The sequence below is a fragment of the Homarus americanus genome, unplaced genomic scaffold, assembly GCF_018991925.1.
Source record: "Homarus americanus isolate GMGI-L3 unplaced genomic scaffold, GMGI_Hamer_2.0 scaffold46197, whole genome shotgun sequence".
In the NCBI taxonomy this organism is placed as follows: domain Eukaryota; kingdom Metazoa; phylum Arthropoda; class Malacostraca; order Decapoda; family Nephropidae; genus Homarus; species Homarus americanus.
Window position 1 is genome coordinate 6,257,635 of NW_024723050.1, and position 18,628 is coordinate 6,276,262.

The window sequence follows — 18,628 nt, forward strand, 5'->3', positions numbered from 1 at the left end:
TCAGGCAGGGTGGCGGGTGGCGGGTGGGGCAAATCTAAAAATAGCGTCTCGAGCCGGACACTCACCGCGTATATGTGGAAAAAATCCGTGTTAAGTGAAAGTTCAGCTCTGGCGAGGCACCGCGTATATGATAAAACGCGTTAAGTGAAACCGCGTTAGGCGGGGTAATACTGTAAATTTGAACCGGGACAGATTGCTCCGGAAAGCAGCCTTCCTTCTAGCAATAGCAACAGGTATGAGAATCAGTGAGCTGATTTAAATTTCCAATAATCCATCATTATTGGTATTTTCTGAGGAAGATGTCACATTTTTTCCTATGGAAATCCTAAGAAAAAATGAAAGGGAGGATTTTGAAGCTTAACCTATCAGGATAAAACGGCTAATGGATGAGACAAGGGTTCCTCATATAATGTGCCCAGTTAGGTATCTTCAAGAATGGTTAACCAGATTCCCTAATCGAGGCCCCTATGTATTCTCATCACAGGGTGGTAAGAAATTGTTTCCTAGTCAAATGACAAAATAATTATCTCAGTTAGTGAGTAAAGCAGACCCTGGCAAGAAATTTTTGGCACATGACACCAGGAAATATGCAGGGTCTGTGGCCTTTCTGTGGCATATGAGCCTCAGTCAGATCAAAGAAGTGGGCTCTTGGAAATCTTCATAAAAAAAAACTTTCCAAACAGCTATCTTCATCTATCTTTGAAAGATGCTTCACATGTGGTGGTACTGGGGTCCCCTCCTCCACCTAGTCAATCTCCACAACCAGGACCTTCTTCTTCCTCATCAGAAAAAGTGAGTATCCTAATTGGGATATGTAAATTAACATTTTACCTTCCGGTAAATGTTCCTAATATTGGAAAATATTCTAAAAAAGTTTATAATTATAATCTGGACCTAAGCTAGCAAAGCCTTATACGCAATGTCACCTTCCTCTCCACCTCCTGCTCGGGTAATCAAAGCTAGACGTCGCATTCTGGATTGAACAAAATGCCATTTTTTTTCTAAAAACCAGTTTTTGTAATATAGTCCAGAATGCGATGTCCACATCCAACCCATCTCCACCCCTCTAGAGTTGACATTTGTTTACTGCTCGCCCTAGGGCAAGAGATGACGGTAGCAATGCGTGTGACGGAGGGGGTTTTGAGAATTGCAATTAAATGCCAGGTAGTGACGTGCACTCCTAATATTGCGTTGAGTAATTATTAGATGTTTTAATTGCCTGTATGTTAGCCTTGCGAGTTATTGCTAGGCATTTGCATACCTAGGTATAAAGCTAGACGTCGCATTCTGGACTATATCACAAAAACTGTTTTTTAGAAAAAAACGGCTTATTCGCTATCTGAATATTTGATAACCAAATGTCTTTCAAGGAACCTCTAACCCAATCAGATAATAAGGAACACCTGCATCAGGTTCTGGTTCATAGCATTAATTACTACTATATATACCTGTACATAATTCTCACTTGTAGTTATACAGAGCTGTCTCTATATATATCTTTCCATGTGCAGGCAGCCCTCTATTATGAAGATTTGGTTTATGAAAAATCCAGAGTTACGGTATAAAAAAATCTTGTCCCAGGTTCTAATATACAAAAGAAAATCTGAAGTTACATTTTTTTTTTTGCATTTTTCATAATTTTTTTTTTTGCATTTTTCATAATTTTTTTTTGCATGAGAAGATGCTGAGCTGTTGCCACAAACATCTCAAGTCTTCCTGTAATGGACCTGGTCAGTTTATAAAGACAATCAAACAAAATCCAACATATAGTTCTGTACTGTATTAAAAGTGGTTAAACAACCTAAAAATAAAATATATGAAGTGCTTTAGTTATCATGGGTCTCAGGATTGCGAGGTGAAGCAGTGGTAAGACACTGTTTTAAGATATTTTGACTGTGGGAACACATGTGTTTAGTGTCCCATAGTTTTACCTGATGTCAGTGGAAAGAATAAAATGTTTAATGGATAAGTTTGGCATTTCTTCTTCAGATAAAATATCATAAAAAATCAAATCCTGTGAAAGCAAAGCCTCTCAAAAATGAGTACTGTACAGATATCCCTCGCTATATGAATGGGTTAGGTTCCTGAAAAAACAATTGTTATGTGAATTTTCGTATAGAGCACAGAAAAACATACGGCAAAAATAGAGTTTGGTTCCCCAATGACAGGAAAACTCCAATATCATACCCCAAAATTATGAAATCGGTTCACAAACAACAAAAAACCTACGAGTACGTTAGCGGTGGTACCTACCTAATGATAAATAGTACACAACTTCGGTAATTTATTAACTGTACCTAACATATTAAAAACATTAATAAAATACTATCTAGATGAAAAGATGCAGCTAAAACAATTAAGGAAAAGCTAATTCAAAGTTTAACACAGCCGTCCTTTGAACAGATGCTGGTCACCCTCAAGCCTAGCCATAGCAACTTAGCCCAGCTGCGAACACTCCCCCAACACTTAGCAACACTCCCCCTCTTGCTCTCACACACAAAGAAATGTTTATTCTTTTTATATTTTTGACCTTATGATACTGTGGTTATTTCATCCTTTCTTTTCTTTTTGTACATTATGTATGTAGGATTGTGTGTGCATGTAAAGGAGTAAAAAAAAAAAAAAATTGAAGAAAGTTTATCTACCCCAAATTAGGAGTTGAAAAACAACCACAACATAACCCCCCCCACCTTATAATGGAGGACTGTCTGTATGTTCACTATAATCTTACTCCTTGTGAACAAATTTGATGATATCACTGGGTACAGAAATTCATTTTCATCATTACCATAATCCATGTTTTAAGGCTATTTTCACACTTGTGTTTCCATCTTTTAATGAAGGTTTCGTTTACAGGCTTGAGATTTACTTTATATGCGCACGCACGCAAACTAATTCCTAAATGTGTCATTTATAAAAGTACAGTAATTCTTCAATAAACAAAGAAATTGGAAAAATAATACTGTGGAAAAAAAAGGAATGAATTTATAGATTGTATACATCAATGGGGCAACAAAGCTTTCATAGCAAAGGAATGACAGAGAGGATGTAGAATTCCCATGTACAAAGGGAGAGATGATGAGGATGACTGATGTGTAATGAGATAGGTCATAGAAATGAAGAAAAATAATTCATGGAAACTAAACAGTACATAATGAGGGAATTGTAGCCAAATCAAAGGGTGTACTAGGAGAAGAGCAGAGTTGATTAAAAAAAAAAGACAAATCATTTTGGTGTTTGTATTAAAGAATATGAGTGAAAGTTTCTGAAGAATTGGACGAATCTGTTCATGACAGTTATGGTTCTAGAAAAAGCTTATAGTATGATGCATAATGTCATGAAGACTGTTCAGCATTTTTATGAACGGGGTAACAAAAGAGGTGAAATCAAGAGTAAAGGAGTAGATAATGGTACAGGAAATAAATGGGTGGTGGTCAACTGCTGTTTGCAGATAACACTTATCTAGCAGACAACTTGGTAGAAAAAATTGCAAATGTTAGAGAATAAGTTTCGGAAAATGCAAGGAAGGAGAAACTTAACAGATAATATGAACAAAAGAAAGGTGATGAACAGAAGTAGACATGGGGAGAATTTAATGGAGGTATCAGTAAATGGAATCGTGAGTAATGTATTGAACCACAAAAAGGAAAGATGGTGATTGGTGAACTGAGAAATGAATGAAGTGTGAACCAAATCAAAATAGAGCAAAGATGGGGGGTTTTCAGTGGACTTGTTGAATACAAGAGAAAGAAGCAAAGAGAAATGACTTATTTGAGGGCATTTATTATGAGAGTTGAAAAGATTGTAGAGAATAATGATTATAGAAACAAGGAAGTGATGCATAAATGAGAAAAAAAAAAAAAAGAGGAAAACTGGAGATCAGGGTTTGCTGAGGTGTTATGGACACACTGTATCAACAGAATGGGAAGATAATTCAGAGTTGGATGGTAGGAGGGAAGGGAGAAGACTAAGGCAAGGTGGTAGCAATCCCTAGTCACACGCATAAGGTTGAGGGTTGAGTCCTGGCTGGTGAGGTCGTTGATTTATATATAAATATATATACAGCATTACCCAGCTTAACGCGGTTCCGCTTAGCGCGTTTTACCGTATACGCGGTGCCTCACCAGAGCCGAACTTTCACTTAACGCGTTTTTTTCCACGTATACGCGGTGAGTGTCCGGCTCGAGAGCTATTTTTAGATTCGCCCCACCCCCACCTTTGTGCAAAATATATGACATTTTATATTCAAAATATTCCTGGTCTTAAAGGAATCCAGCAATGTCAATTGTATTATCTAACTTTAGTTTGAGGTATTATTTATTAAAATTTAGTGGTTTTCCCCAAAAATTTCTCAGAGAGGGAAGAGCCAGCAGTAGTGTGAGAAGAGGGATGGAGTTGAGTCCATTATTTGAATGGACATTAACTTGGCGACTGTATTTCTCTATTTCTCTTAAGTATTAATTGTGTGCATGTACCATCATAAAATTAAGATGTTATTTTTACTAGAACATAGGTATTGTTTTGGAAAAAGTGGAGTTTGGGGTCGGGCCAGTTTCTATTGGAATTTATCCCATATGTTCTGTTGTTCACTTAGCGCGGTTTTCACTTAACACGGTACCCTGTGGGTTTTATTGACCGCGTTAAGCGGGGTACTACTGTATACAGTGGTCCCTCGGTTAACGAACGCCTCGGTTAACGAAATTTCGGTTAACGAATTACCTTCCATAAGAATCTTCAATTCGGTTAACAAAAAAAAATTGATTAACGAAATCCTTATGAAAATCACGTTTTGTTTTGAACATCAGCTGATAACCTGAGGAGGTACTCAGCCAATTCAGTAATATCTTCTATGTTTACATTCGTTTCCAATGGAGTAAATACTGTATCAAGAAAATTGTGCTCTTTAATATTTGTGTATTTTTTTATACCGTATCAAAATTATTGGTCATTCTAAAATTTAGCCATCCAAGCTCTGTCTACATAAAGTTTTTCAACTATTATTTTTGGCTCGATATGTGTAACTTTATTCATTTATTGAAACTCATTTACATGCGCACATTGTCCTAAGGGCAAAGCTGAACTATACATGTAATCAGAATAATGTACAAAATGATTACTAAAATTTTTGTCTAGTGCAAACTATTGCATGTTTACATTCAAATTAATAACTATCTTATAAGAATTCCAGCAATGTAAATTATATTCTCCCCGGTCATATCTATGGAATTTTATGAGCAAAAAGAAAAACTAAAAAAAAATTAATACTTCACCAGACACACTAACTGTCAAAGTACAACTCACCTCCCCTCCCCCCCCCTTTTCCCAGCTCTCTTGCTCGCTCCCCCTGCACCTGCCTCAGAAAAAGGTTTGGGGCTTTCCTGTAGGCTTACAGTGTTTATCTCATATAATTTCTCAGACTAAAGTTAGGAGATTATAATTTGCATTGCTGGAATCCTTGCAAGACAGTGAATAATTTGAATATAAACGTCATATATTTTGCACAAAAGATAAAATTTTTGCTCTTTCTTAAATGAAATACAGTACAGTAAAAGTAATCAATAATGAAGAATGAATACAGTGTTACTGTGCACTTACCTTTAATGTAGTCAGCTGAATGCACATGGGGCCCCCATAATTTTTTAATTATACATGGAGGCTACATTAACTAGATGAAGCAGAGGAGGAGACAGGGCTGGGTGGGTCATCAATGTCGCTTTCTTCAGGCAGGTTAACATACAGGGGAAACTTGCTTGTTGAAGGTATTGGACCATCTTTAGGGAGTGAAGAGGCAACACTAGTGGGGCGTGAGGAGACAGCACTGGGGGACTTCTTAAAATATATGTCCAATTTAGACTGCACAGTTTGCTTTTTCTTTTCATTGTAAATCTCCCTTTAGCAAGCAAGTGCATCTTGGATCATTCTGTCAACTTTTGCAAAACGCTCAACATTTTGATCCATTCCGTCATTTCCATCCCCTTATTAATCGTAGGAAATGCTTGTGCCATTTGTTTCACTGAAAATTTCTTTGTGGGTGCAGGTTCTTCTTCTACATTTTGACTCTCTTCTTCCTCTGCAATTTTCTGTGCTTCCAGTTCAATAAGATCCTCGTTACTTAGCTCTTCTGCTACACTTTCGACCAAATGCTCAACATCTTCAATATCAATTTCTAACTCCAGCTGCTTACCCAACTCCACTATCTTGTTACTAATCACAGAAATTACTTCATCTTCATTAAATCCTCTGAAACTGTTCACATATCTTTTCAGGACTTTCTTCCATATTCCATTCATGCACTGACCTGTAACCTGATCCCATGCTGCAGCTATGATCTTTATACATTTCAAAATGTTGTAGTCCTTCCAAAACTCTCTGAGCGTTTTCTCGCCTTCAGTAGCAGCAACAGCCTGAGCGAAGGTCGTACATAAATAATTCGCTTTAAAAGCAGCAATAGCACCTTGATCCATGGGTTGGATGATAGAGGTAGTGTTAAGTGGAATGTAGACTACCTTAACATCAGGGTGCAGGTCGTCCAGGTGTGGTGGGTGTCTGGAGCATTATCCCAAATTAACAAAATCTTGAATGCAATCCCTTGTTGCAGACAATACTCCTTGGTTCGTGGAATGAAACAAGTCAGGAACCAATCCTCAAACAGTACTAGGGTCATCCATGCTTTCTTATTACTGCTATAAAACAGTGGCAGTGTGTGCTTGTTGACATGTTTAAAAGCCCTTGGGTTCTCTGAATGATATATCATGAAGGGCTTAATTTTGAAACCAGCTACATTCCCCTCCAACAGAAGTGTGATACGGTCCTTGAATGCCTTGAATCCCGGCATTGTTTTCACCTCTTTGTGGATGTATGTCCGTTCTGGCATGCACTTCCAGAATAAGCCAGTTTCATCCACATTAAATATTTGCTCAGGCAAATAATTTCCTTTCACGATGACACGATCTAGCTCCTCTTTAAAAGCTTCAGCAACACCCACATCAACACTTGCTGCCTCTCCACTCACCTTTACACTGTGCAAACTGTAGCAGTTCTTAAACCTTTGGAACCACCCATGACTTGCTGTGAAGGTTTGGTCGCACTCATCGCCTGCCTGCTCCTTCAGGCTTTCGAAAAGGCTTCTTGCCTTAGCCTGTAGGGTTAGAAGGCTTAAGGGTACATGCTTTTGTATCTAATCTTCCATCCATATCACAAGTAATTTTTCCATCTCATGAATAGGACCTTGTCTTTTTTTCGTTACTAGTGTTCCCTTTATAGGTGCTGATCCTTTCACTACCTCACAAATTCGTTCCTTGTCCTTCAAAATTGTTGATATTGTCGAGTGAGAGAAGCCAAGGTCGAGTGAAATGGTTGCTACCATTTTTCCATTTTCATATTGCATTATTATTTTCATTTTCATCTCAAAAGTAATTGACTGTCTCTTTTTCTTCTGAGCACCACCAGCATTCTCACTTTTACGCTTGCCAGTCATTTTAAAGGGAATTAGAAACAAAAATATTGTCAGCACACAGAGCGAACACTAACGACAACAACGACGGCCAAACACCAACTGAGCGCGCTATGGCGTGGACGCTGTACACCAATAGGCAGCCCAGCCCACGCCACGGTGTCGTACAGGACGGAAACGTTTCGGTACGAGACAATACGTACAGAATTTGACAAATTTTTGGTACCAACTGCGGCGGTCGTATGTCCGGGTGTTCATAAGTCGAGTAGGTCTTAAGTCGAGGAGTACCTGTAAATTCCTTTGCCAATAAAAACCGGATTTTCAATTTTTGCTCACTGTAAATAAGTGTACAATGTGAAAATAACTTTCACAGAAACAAGCTACACAGCAGATATAAATAAACACATTTCATTCTGAAAACTTTTGTTTACGTCTGGTCTTGTCAATTGTACGTTCACGGTTGAATAGTTTGATTGTCTATGTAACTGTCCCGGCTGCGTAGATCAAGCTATTCAACCCATGATGGTTGAATGCCACTGTGTTTATAAATAATTGATAATCAAACACATAAAAAATATCCACTATTAACAAAACTTTGCCACTGCTTCAGGCAACTACACTTTAATACAAATATTCAATAATTAATAACTGCCAATTACTACTTACAGGGGGCCAAAATTACAAAATCATCCCACTTCAACTACCAGTATGTGCTGGGTCACAAGATAGTGTTTCTGTGTGTTGCCAGAGGTTCTCCATTACCACAGATAACATGGTTTAAAGATGGTGTTGAACTTTATGCTCACAGATATATGCAGGTAAGAGCAATCAATAAGATTATTATTCAGTGACCCTATAATTTGTAGAGATAATTCATTAAAATTCTTTAAATCTTAATTACTTGTAAATTATCTCATATTAATATCTCTGTTAGCCGGAAACCCTCAGACCCGGAACTCTCCGATAGCCGGAATTGAAATTTTCTCGGGAAATCGTTTCCAAAAGCCGGAACTTTTACGAAAATTCCAGCTTTGAGAACGATTTTCCAAGGGGCACATTTTCTGGAAAATTACAGGAGAATTTTCCCAATACCCAGAAAATTCCATGGATGGGGGAGTTTTTCCGGGTTTGAGAGATGAAAAACAGGCACATTTTCTGGAAATTCCAAGAAAAATTCCTGGGATGGAGGATATTTTTCCAGGTTAGAGAGATGAAGTAATAGACAATTTCTGGAACTTCCGAGTGCAAGAGCACTCTATCGGGTAGTGCTAACCGGGATATTACTGTAGTAATAGAGGTACGTACAGGTACCCACAAATTTAAAAACATTAATTTATTTTTTGTGAATTATCACATCTTCACAGTAATAGGTCTAGGTAGTTTTTACCAAAAGTTAGATACAGCATTTTGAAACAGAATCAGTCACTAGAATCAAAGTTGTGAAACAAGGTGGCTTTAAATAAGTAGAAGTGCAGAAGACAGTTGTCTTTGAATGTCCTTAGGAGCAGCCCAGAGCCAAATTTATTTCCCTGGATGGATATGTCAAATTAAGTCTGGAGTTTCCATTGCTCAGTGAGAACTGTGACATGGAGTTTAGTTTATTTGTGAGATGACTGCAGATCAGCTTGAAAATGATTTTAGTCCCTCCAGGCTACCTCAAAAATAGAAGACAAAAGGTTTGAGAGGATCATGTTGCATAATAAAAACATCTGCAGTCTTGCATGCATTAAATAATAAGGGTCCTCAAGGCTTGCCCTCTTTGGAAATCTCCAGTGTCTTGATACAACTTGTGAGAGAGCTCTCCTGTTCACCTACGGCTAGAAATATTTTGGGGAACATAGAATTTAAAGGCAGATGCTATGTATAGGAATAAGATGATGTCATCTAAAAGAATGTTAGATAATTACTTTTATGGATTCTTTCTCTGGAAATTAATCCACAATTGGACCTCTGTGCAACATTAGGATAATTACCTACTTCTCTATCTTCACTTCAACTAATTATACATTGTTACAGATTTATCTGCTCTCTCCTATCTCTCAGATGCTCCAGATACAGTAATTAAACAACTTAGGCTCCTTTTTGGTCAAATTGCATTTAGTTCTCTTTTCTAATTTAACTGCCCAAAACCTATTCAGATTCCTTGTCCAATTTGGAGTCTGGATGAAGAGTTGATATTATTCTAATGTCCAAGATTTACAAAATCAATGTGTGCAACTTCTTAGTATTGTTCTTTTACCTGGTTCAGAATCCACATTTAGTTTCAGTTTTGTGATGCTTTTGAGGTTTGTTAAAGAGTCAGTTACTACTTGCTTTGTTTTAGGATCTTAGGCTTTGGTGCTTCTTGGTTATATCAGGAGTTTATCATCATATTCTGCACAGCTATAGCCCAATGCTTCATTAAATGGGTTATTGGTTCATGAATGAGTTCTTTGAGGGAAATGTGACCCCCATTCTACTAGAGAAGCTGGGTCACTGGCTAGACTAAGAATATCCCAATGCCCAGTGTGACATTAGAGAACTGTTTGAAGTTACAGGAATTTGGAAGGTTAGATCCTTGTATCCTATGTATATCATACCTGGTTTAATGGAGCCTTGGCTAACAGGCTTTCATTTAACGGACAGGAAAAATATATTAATTTATTAAATACTGTATAATAATATAGTTTCATGAAAAAAATCAATCAAACAATAAAAAAGAACCGACGATAAAGTCCGCCACATCTTTGTTGTTTACATCCTCTAAGCCAATCAGCGATCGTCTCAAAACGTATACAGTAGCCTGCCAAGATTAAGGCATTTATTGTACGGCATTTTAAAAAGCACGGAATAGCTAATTCGTTAGCTTTCCCGGACTGTCATTAAAAAATATGACATTGTACGGCGTCTTGGAAAGAACTGTTGTACAACGCAGTCTTCAGAAAACAATAAAATTAGGAGAACTGTTATTTGGACACAATACGAAAAGAAACAGTGAAGAAAATTATGGGAAGAAAGACAAAAAGGAAAAAAGTCAATCAATCAATAATAAATAAGAATAAAAAAAAATCGAGCCCATTGTAAAGGTAATTTCTCCCGGAACTATTAAATCACACGTAACATCCAGCAGAACAGCTGTACGCACCTTCTCTTGCGGCTAGGTGTTCGCAAATTTACACATGCAATACGTAAAACGAATTTCAGGTTCGTTTGTCTTAATTTTTGCACTTACAGAACTGTAATCAACTTGTTCATCCTTATTTAAAGTATCTTATGAGTAATGATATTAAAATTTTAATCATATTTGAGTAATTATCAATATTGTTACAGCAAAGTCACCAACGGCCAATGAAATCAGACAGCACCCACGTAAAAAGGGCGGAGCCTAAACAGGTTTCAACTAGGCGCAATCCTTTTCAATTCTTTCACGCCATACGCTTTGTTTTAGGTCCTATCCAATATACTATCGTATATAATTATTTTTATTATTAGATCACAGTTTTTTATTGCCTTACATGCCCCCAACTCTTTTATACTGTATTAATCAAAATATTCTCCATAAGCAGCAATGATCTGCGTATTTTCAGACAATGTTAGCTATTCAGTGCATCTGAAATGCCTTACAGTAACCGCTTTTAGTGTCCATTGCATCACAGGAGGTCTCTTCGTATTTTTACTATCTGTGTGTGTTTTGTGACCATTTTATGCCCATTATGTCTGGGAATTGGCCTGCAAGTGAGTGTGTTGGTAAACCAGCCATGGAGCCCAGGAAAGTCATTAGTATGGATGTGAAAATGAAAGTGATACAAACGGTTGAGGCAGGCAACTGTCAGGTCGATGTTAGTCTGTCATTTGGCTTGGCTTCTTCCACTGTTAAAACCATACTCGATAACAGCAAGATTTGAAAAAATTAACTGGTAAGTGTTATTAAATTTAGTTTCAGTTATTACTTATGTTAACAAAGTCTTCATTTCAATGTAAAAATTAAACATTGTTACCTCGTAACAGTCATTTTTGTTGTGTTATTATCGTTGCGCTGGAGTGGTTTGTTTTCCGCTTAATGTTTACTTTTTGTACAGAGACAGCAGTGGAAAATCACATGTATTTCTAAGTAACTGCAACATTTTTTATAACGTTCTAGACCTATTTGATACATTTAATCATTATTTAATCATTCTCTCAGAAAATATTAGTATCTAAAGGGATTTATTTATCATTTTGCCAAATTTCGCTATTAGCAAGAACCAATCTCCATAAGCATCATGTTATAATGGCCTATTTTAATGGATATTTCACTTACTGGACCAGCCTCAAGAATGTATCCCCCCTCCCAGCAAGGGTTTGGTGGTTATACAGTAGGCTTTAAGTTTTTATCTTATATAATATCACAAACTAAAGTTAGGAGAATATAATTTACATTGCTGGAATCCTTGCAAGACAGTGAATAATTTTAATATAAATGTCATTTATTTTGCACGAGATAAAAAAAATTTTCTCTGTAATAATATTCTTAAATTAAAACTAAAAGTTTTATGTCTAATGTGAGCTATAGCATGTTTATATTCAAATTAATCACTATCTTATAAGAATTCCAGCAATGTTAATTATATTCTCCCCTGTCAGTTCAGTGATATCATATAAGAGAAAAACTTAAAGTCTCTCTTAAGGATAGATAAATAAATAAGCACTAGACCTTGGCGTCAACTGTCAAACATATCACCTCACCTCCCCCCCCACATCTTCCCAGCCAGTAAACAGACTATTTCATGTCCCTTAATTTTAGCTGTGTTGATTTATGAGTGTTTGTTTTAACATAATACTACAAAATACAATGTTTTGTTTATTCTAGGAGATGGGCTGAGGTGCATCTGGGTAGACTCTCAGTCTTTTTAATATTTTGTGTTTCTCTCAAGTACCAAACTAAATTATTCCATTGAAACAACACTTCGATTTAGTGCAAATTCGGTTTAAAGAGACCTCTCTTGGAAAGTATCTCGCGTTATATCGACGTTCTACTGTAAAAGCTTTTAGTTTCAATTGTTGCCTGGGATGGATTTTAGGTCATAAAAGAAAGACTGTCCCTGAAACCCACTTTATGACTGAGTCAGAGCCATATTTACCATAGTGCAGCTGCAACAGGGTCCCCACAAAAGAAGACTTTTAATACTACTACTACTACTACTACTACTACTACTACTATTAATAATAATAATAATAATAATAATAATAATAATAATAATAATAATAATAATAATAATAATAATAATAATAATATTTTACTGTACTGTATATCATTTTGATATTGTTTGTTGTGTCAAATTTTGAGTACTATGTAGTAGTAGGATTGAAAGCACTGTACAGCATATAAAATAACTTCAACAATTTCTTCCAGCTGCACGAGTGGAAGAAGGGGGACCATTTGAAGAGCAAGATGGAAATTGACCCAGCAACTCAAGCTGATGCTGGTATCTACGAATGTCATGCCAACAATAAGTATGCAGTTGACACCAAAGCCTTTCGTACCACCTACATTGCACAGTTCAACTAATAGTTAGTGTTACTGATAGTATCAAAGGAAACTTATTAATTTATGATAAAATACAACAAATGGAAGAATTGATACAACACACAGTGCATTACTGTCTTGTATAACAATTCCAGTATGCGCCTATGTGAAGAACAACTTCTACTGAGAATGGGATGAACCTAATGTAAAACACTTGAAAGCATTTGTAAAGATATAATTTTGTTAACTACTACTTATGCCATGGTGGCAAACCTCAGGTAGTTAACAGTTAGCTAGCTTTGACTGAGTGATCATCAATGAACATAATGGCACGTAACAAAGTCAACTTGATCATATTTTCATTAATGATTTTACAAATTGAGAGCCAATCAGATGTATGTAATGAAAGTATAATTACTTTCTGGCATGAAATAATTTTTTGCATACACAGTACACAGTATCATACTGAAAACATATTTAGCAAAACAAATGACTGTAAATGTAACTAAAAAATTAAGATCTGGGTACAAAAATAACAATAAGCTTTTGTAGTGGACTGACAGACAATTATTGTACTACCATACAGTACACAAATACTGTTGCTGCCCCTGACATGGTATATGACTAAGCAGATGACTTAACTGAAAGCATTAATGAGAATGAAAAATGAGGGTTTATACAATATAAAATATGAAGTAATGTGGTAAATGCCCAGTGATTTTTCTAAATGAAGAAGTTAGAGAAGCATGTAAGATCTGGGTTAAATTCAAGGAATCTGCTGTGGTTGTAACAAAAATTTAATGTGGACTAAAGATGAGAGGTGCTGTAGTAAGAAAAGGGAACAGTACTGTATTGTGGATCCACTGTGCTGAGAGTGATACAAAAACCTAAGACTTAGAAACTAGTGAGGAAATAAGTGAGTATTTATGAAGAGGGTACGAGTAAACAAGCAAATAGATGTACTGTACTGCATAACAAAGAAAAATTAATGGAAACAATGGAAACAGGTTGTGCAGAAAGTAGAGGAGAATGGAGTTTAAATCTGTGCAGTATTAACAGATGAGTTTGTTTTGGAATACTGTATGATCAGTGGTTAAGGAGAACAATACATACTGTAATGAAGATGGAGAAACAAGAATGACAAGATTTTTTATCATAGCCATACACCATATGTAAGAAATGAAAGACCTACTAAATGTTAGATAAGGATAAACCAAATGTGTCTAATTTAGACCCAGAACAGGGTTTATCAAGTAGAAAAAATGCAAGGTGAAATATGACAAAGCTCAAAGAGCTGACTAAGTGACTTACATGTTAATAGGGTGTTACAAGTAAATTTTACTGCAATATTTGAGAGCATGGAATTTTGCTAGTATACCAAAGGATGGGATGGATGCTGTGATTGTACTATTTTTTTTCATGAAGATAACAATGCAGAGAATGAATGTGAAATTTATGCAAATATTTATCTATTAAGTGCAAGAGTGAATGCAAGGCATAAAGTAATATAATAATTAATAGAATTCAGAAAAAAAGGACAAAGGGAAGTATGAGCAAGATTACAGATAGGTTAGGATCTTTACTTAGGTGAAGAAAGTTGCATTGGGAAGCTGGTAAAATTATAATTGATTTTAAAAGAAGATACAGTACAGTAGAGACAGATATATGGACGTGTACAGATGGTGAACACAATATACATTCCTCCCTTTTTCTATGACTGGGTTATAAAAATGAGGCAACTGTTTAAAGGTTATGGTTGGTGTTACAAATAAAGTAATACAGGCCTAATTTGGGGTGTTGGTGGTACATTGGTAGTGCATGTGCCTCTCACCACTGCAGTTGTGAGTTTAAATCCCCTACCAAACATCTCCGGATACTCCAATTTCTTTCTATATTAGCACTGGTTAATGAAGGTTGTAACAAAGTAATAAAATACAGACTGACCGCCCAACATCTAGTGAGCTGAAAAGTGGTGAAAATAACAAATAAAAAATTTAATAAAAAAACATATACAAAATAAACCATGAAGAGAAGTAAGCAGTGTACTAGCTAGTTATGTGGGTAATTATAATACTAAAAATGCTGTATGATTTGCTGTATACAAATAATACTTATTTAAAAGATGACTCAATATAAGAAATACTGTACAGTACTGTACAGGATACCAGGCATCTTTAGAGTTATGTGCTGATACAGATTACCTTGATGTGAGTGCTCATCAATATGAGGGTTGTAATATACAGTTAGATGGTAAGAGATTTGTAAGGGTTCCGAGTACTGTACTGTATTTAGGATGCAACTTTGTTGAAGATAGAGAAAACAAATTATGATAAATTCTTTTCAAAGAGAAATAAGCTGTTGGTGTTCTGAGGAATGTTATAAGTATTAACAGCAGTATGTATATCTAGGCTTAATAAAAACTCTAAATTGAAAAATAAAAAAATTATCCACAATTATAAACAAAGCAGAGAGGCATAAAGACAGCAAGAAAAATGAGAATTAAGGCAAAGACTAACTCCATAATAGAAGTACAGTAATCCTTAGTAGTCCTCGCTAGACAAAAAAGGGGTGCGTTATGTGGAAGTTGTGTATAAAGAAAAAATTTGTAGAGAGCGATATATCCACTGACATACGGTACAGCACTGTTATAAATGGAGGATACAAGCCTGGTGTCTGATTCCTAGCCACCTTATGTGCCCAAAACTGCTCAAATTAAATAAAAAATCTTTATTACCGTAAAAAATTCAGAACATCATTAAATGTGTAATTAAATACACATTCACCATAAATACATTAAAATAGAAAAATGGACATCACATGGTATGATTTTTTTAGTCATTCATGGTGTTCTCTCACCCCAAGAACTTCTCTGTCACACATGAAACACTCTTCTTCCTCCCTTCTATTCAAATCAAAGAAACCTCTATTTTTGCCTGTTCACAATCACAATCAACTTTCTCTTAGTGCACATACTTCCGAACTTATTCAGTAAAATGTTTAAGTCTTCTTCTGATTCACCCACTAGAGCAATGTCATCTGCAAACAGTAAGTGACTAAACTTCCTTTTACATCCCATATCATTAATAGGCAAACTTGCACCCTTCTTGCTTTCACCTCTTGTACAGTACTATCCCATCTATAAACACTCTGAACTACAGTGGTACAGGTATTGCACATCCTTACTCAAATTTTATTTTCACTGGATACTGTTACACAAGCTTGACTCTGCCTTTAAAAATCCTGGACATCATTTTAACAGTTTCTCATTTACCCCATACAGTACTGTGCTCTTTTAATATTTCTCAAATCTGTTTCCTACACAGGTTGACCCTCCCTATCTTAAAACCTTGGGACCAGGGCCATAAGGATAATAGAAATTCCCATTAAATAAAAGGTTGACAAGTAGTAGTACGTTGCCTTCTCTACACCAAGCCTAATGCCCTGTAATGGTTAGAATTTCGTTTTGTACAAATTTTACTCATCATAATGAATAATTGTAATAAATAAATGAGTAATGTGACAATAATGCAGCATTTAATAAACAAATAAGTTATATGAAAATCACATTTAATACACATATACTGTACTGTATAATAAATGAAATAATAAAATAATCAATTAAAAATAAAACAAATTCACGCATCCCACACCATGGTTAGTCATACTGGGCACTTGTAATAATAATACTTATGATCTGATGTCCTTAAACAGTTTCGTGTTAATCTCACTCTCACCAACATGCCTCCCAAAATAAAAATTTCCACACAGAAACACTAACCGTGTGGAAAAAATTACCCAGCAAATGTAATACAAAAGAAAGGTGTGTGTATAAGCATTACTTAGGAGAGTGTTCATATCTGGAGCTAGTGAATGCCTGACCCACTAGAGATCACCTCATGTTATAAAAACCACAAGATCCGAAAATATGCCAAAGAAACTTGTGATGGCACCGAGTGTAAACTCATTAAAGACCAGACTTAATCAACACTGGTGCAGGTTCAGATACAATCTGTAGCCAGTAAATGCCCGGCACTTGCCAACAGTATGTAACAGACATGACCGACCACCCAAGTGGCTAACAGGCCAATCAGAGGCTTAGAGGATAAAGTAAAGTATAATCTCCATCTACCGTCACTTATCAACTGCCCACCCACCACTACCACCCTGGATCAGTTAACCAGCACTTCCATCTACACCCATTATTAACACTAAACATTTAATAACTGAAAGAATGCATAAAAAAGTTATATAAGTTGTAGTAATGAAGGATTCATTGAGAAGCTCGTGCCATTTTCTCCCTCTTATGGCCAATCGTAAACTGTTGTTCCTTAACTGCTTATGTTGTTCAACAATTCCTAATTTAACCTCTAAAATGACACACTCTCACTGTTTCGTGATAAACAAGGTGCTTGGTGAAGCACCGGGAGATCATGTTTGTACTCATTACTCACAATTTGGAGTGATTTCAAAGAAATAATTTCATACAGATGTAAACAACTCTCGTTACAAATGTCTTTTTATAATTATCTGGAAGGTTCTAGTAAAGTGTGCAAGATATAAAGTTATATACTGTATTACATACCAATATTTTAAAATACAATAAACATTTATATTTCTTTGAGAACCTTCAATTATTTCACGAAACAATTATTATGAATGAAGACAATTTTATGCAAAAAAATTAAGTTCCCCTTTGAGCTTTTTGAAGTTGTACACTGTATATGAACAAACATTATCACATAAATATTATACTGTATTCAGTGTCTCTCTCTTTCTCTTGGAAGAACTATAGCCAGGAGTATTTAATGGTCACTCAGGTTGAATGTGAGATGGGTGTTATCCAGTGTGACCCTACCAAACATTGCAAATTTTCTCCAGGTACTCCAGTTTCCTCCTGTACTAACACTGTAAATGAAAGTCATAACACAAAACAAACTGACTAACTGAATGGCTAGTTAACTGACAAGTGATGAAAATGAGATGTTTAGTTGTAAAGTGCTGTACAGTACCGTTGCCATGCCTGGCAGCATTGTGCTGCAGCTGTAAGATGTCACCGACTGTAAGATGTCACCAGGTAGTAGGCAGCTATCAAACAGGGAGGTACTACCGCCTGGGAAGATATTGCAAGCCATATGGCATCACAAAAATTGTGACCAAGTCCCAGGTTGCTAATTTGTCTTTCTACCTCATTTACACACAATTGTAGGGTTTCAATTGTTTCTCTTACTTTGATAACACAACACACATACAGTATTTTCTCAATTTAACAAACCTATTCAAGTCACCCCTTTCCGTTAAATTAAAATTTCCGCTAAATCGAACTTTCCGTTATTTTCCACGCCAAATGCACCATTTGGTGCATGGGGTTTGTTTACATCCACTCAGTCTGTGTCCTGTCACCACCACGTGTGTTGTTCACTGCTACCTCTCGGTCTACTTCTCAGTCAGCTAACTACTGTGCTTAGACATCATGCTAAAAGTCTCTCAGAAGTCTCATAAAGGATGTGGTGTGGGGGAGAAATTCACGAGAGTGCGGCCATCAATTGGATAAAGTTTGGAAATTATAAAGGTAAGCCATGAATAATGTTTCTGTGTACATATTATATGTCCCAGGTGTCTGCGTAGGTGCGAGCGTATTAGCGAAATTATTCTCAATTTAGCGAAATAGTTCACTAAATCGAGTGAAAAAT

At 36.1% G+C, this 18,628-nt stretch overlaps 1 protein-coding gene across 1 annotated transcript in view; it reads left to right on the forward strand.

Moving 5' to 3' along the window:
- The window catches only part of LOC121863314 (immunoglobulin domain-containing protein oig-4-like), a 46,587-nt gene extending 29,033 nt beyond the window's left edge, over positions 1 to 17,554 (forward strand). Inside the window, exons 3-4 of the mRNA XM_042361933.1 lie at positions 8,122 to 8,271; positions 12,825 to 17,554. Of these exons, the coding sequence (XP_042217867.1) occupies positions 8,122 to 8,271; positions 12,825 to 12,980 (306 nt within the window). The 3' untranslated portion in view covers positions 12,981 to 17,554. The remainder of the gene's footprint in view (positions 1 to 8,121; positions 8,272 to 12,824) is intronic.
- Positions 17,555 to 18,628: the final 1,074 nt, after the last annotated feature.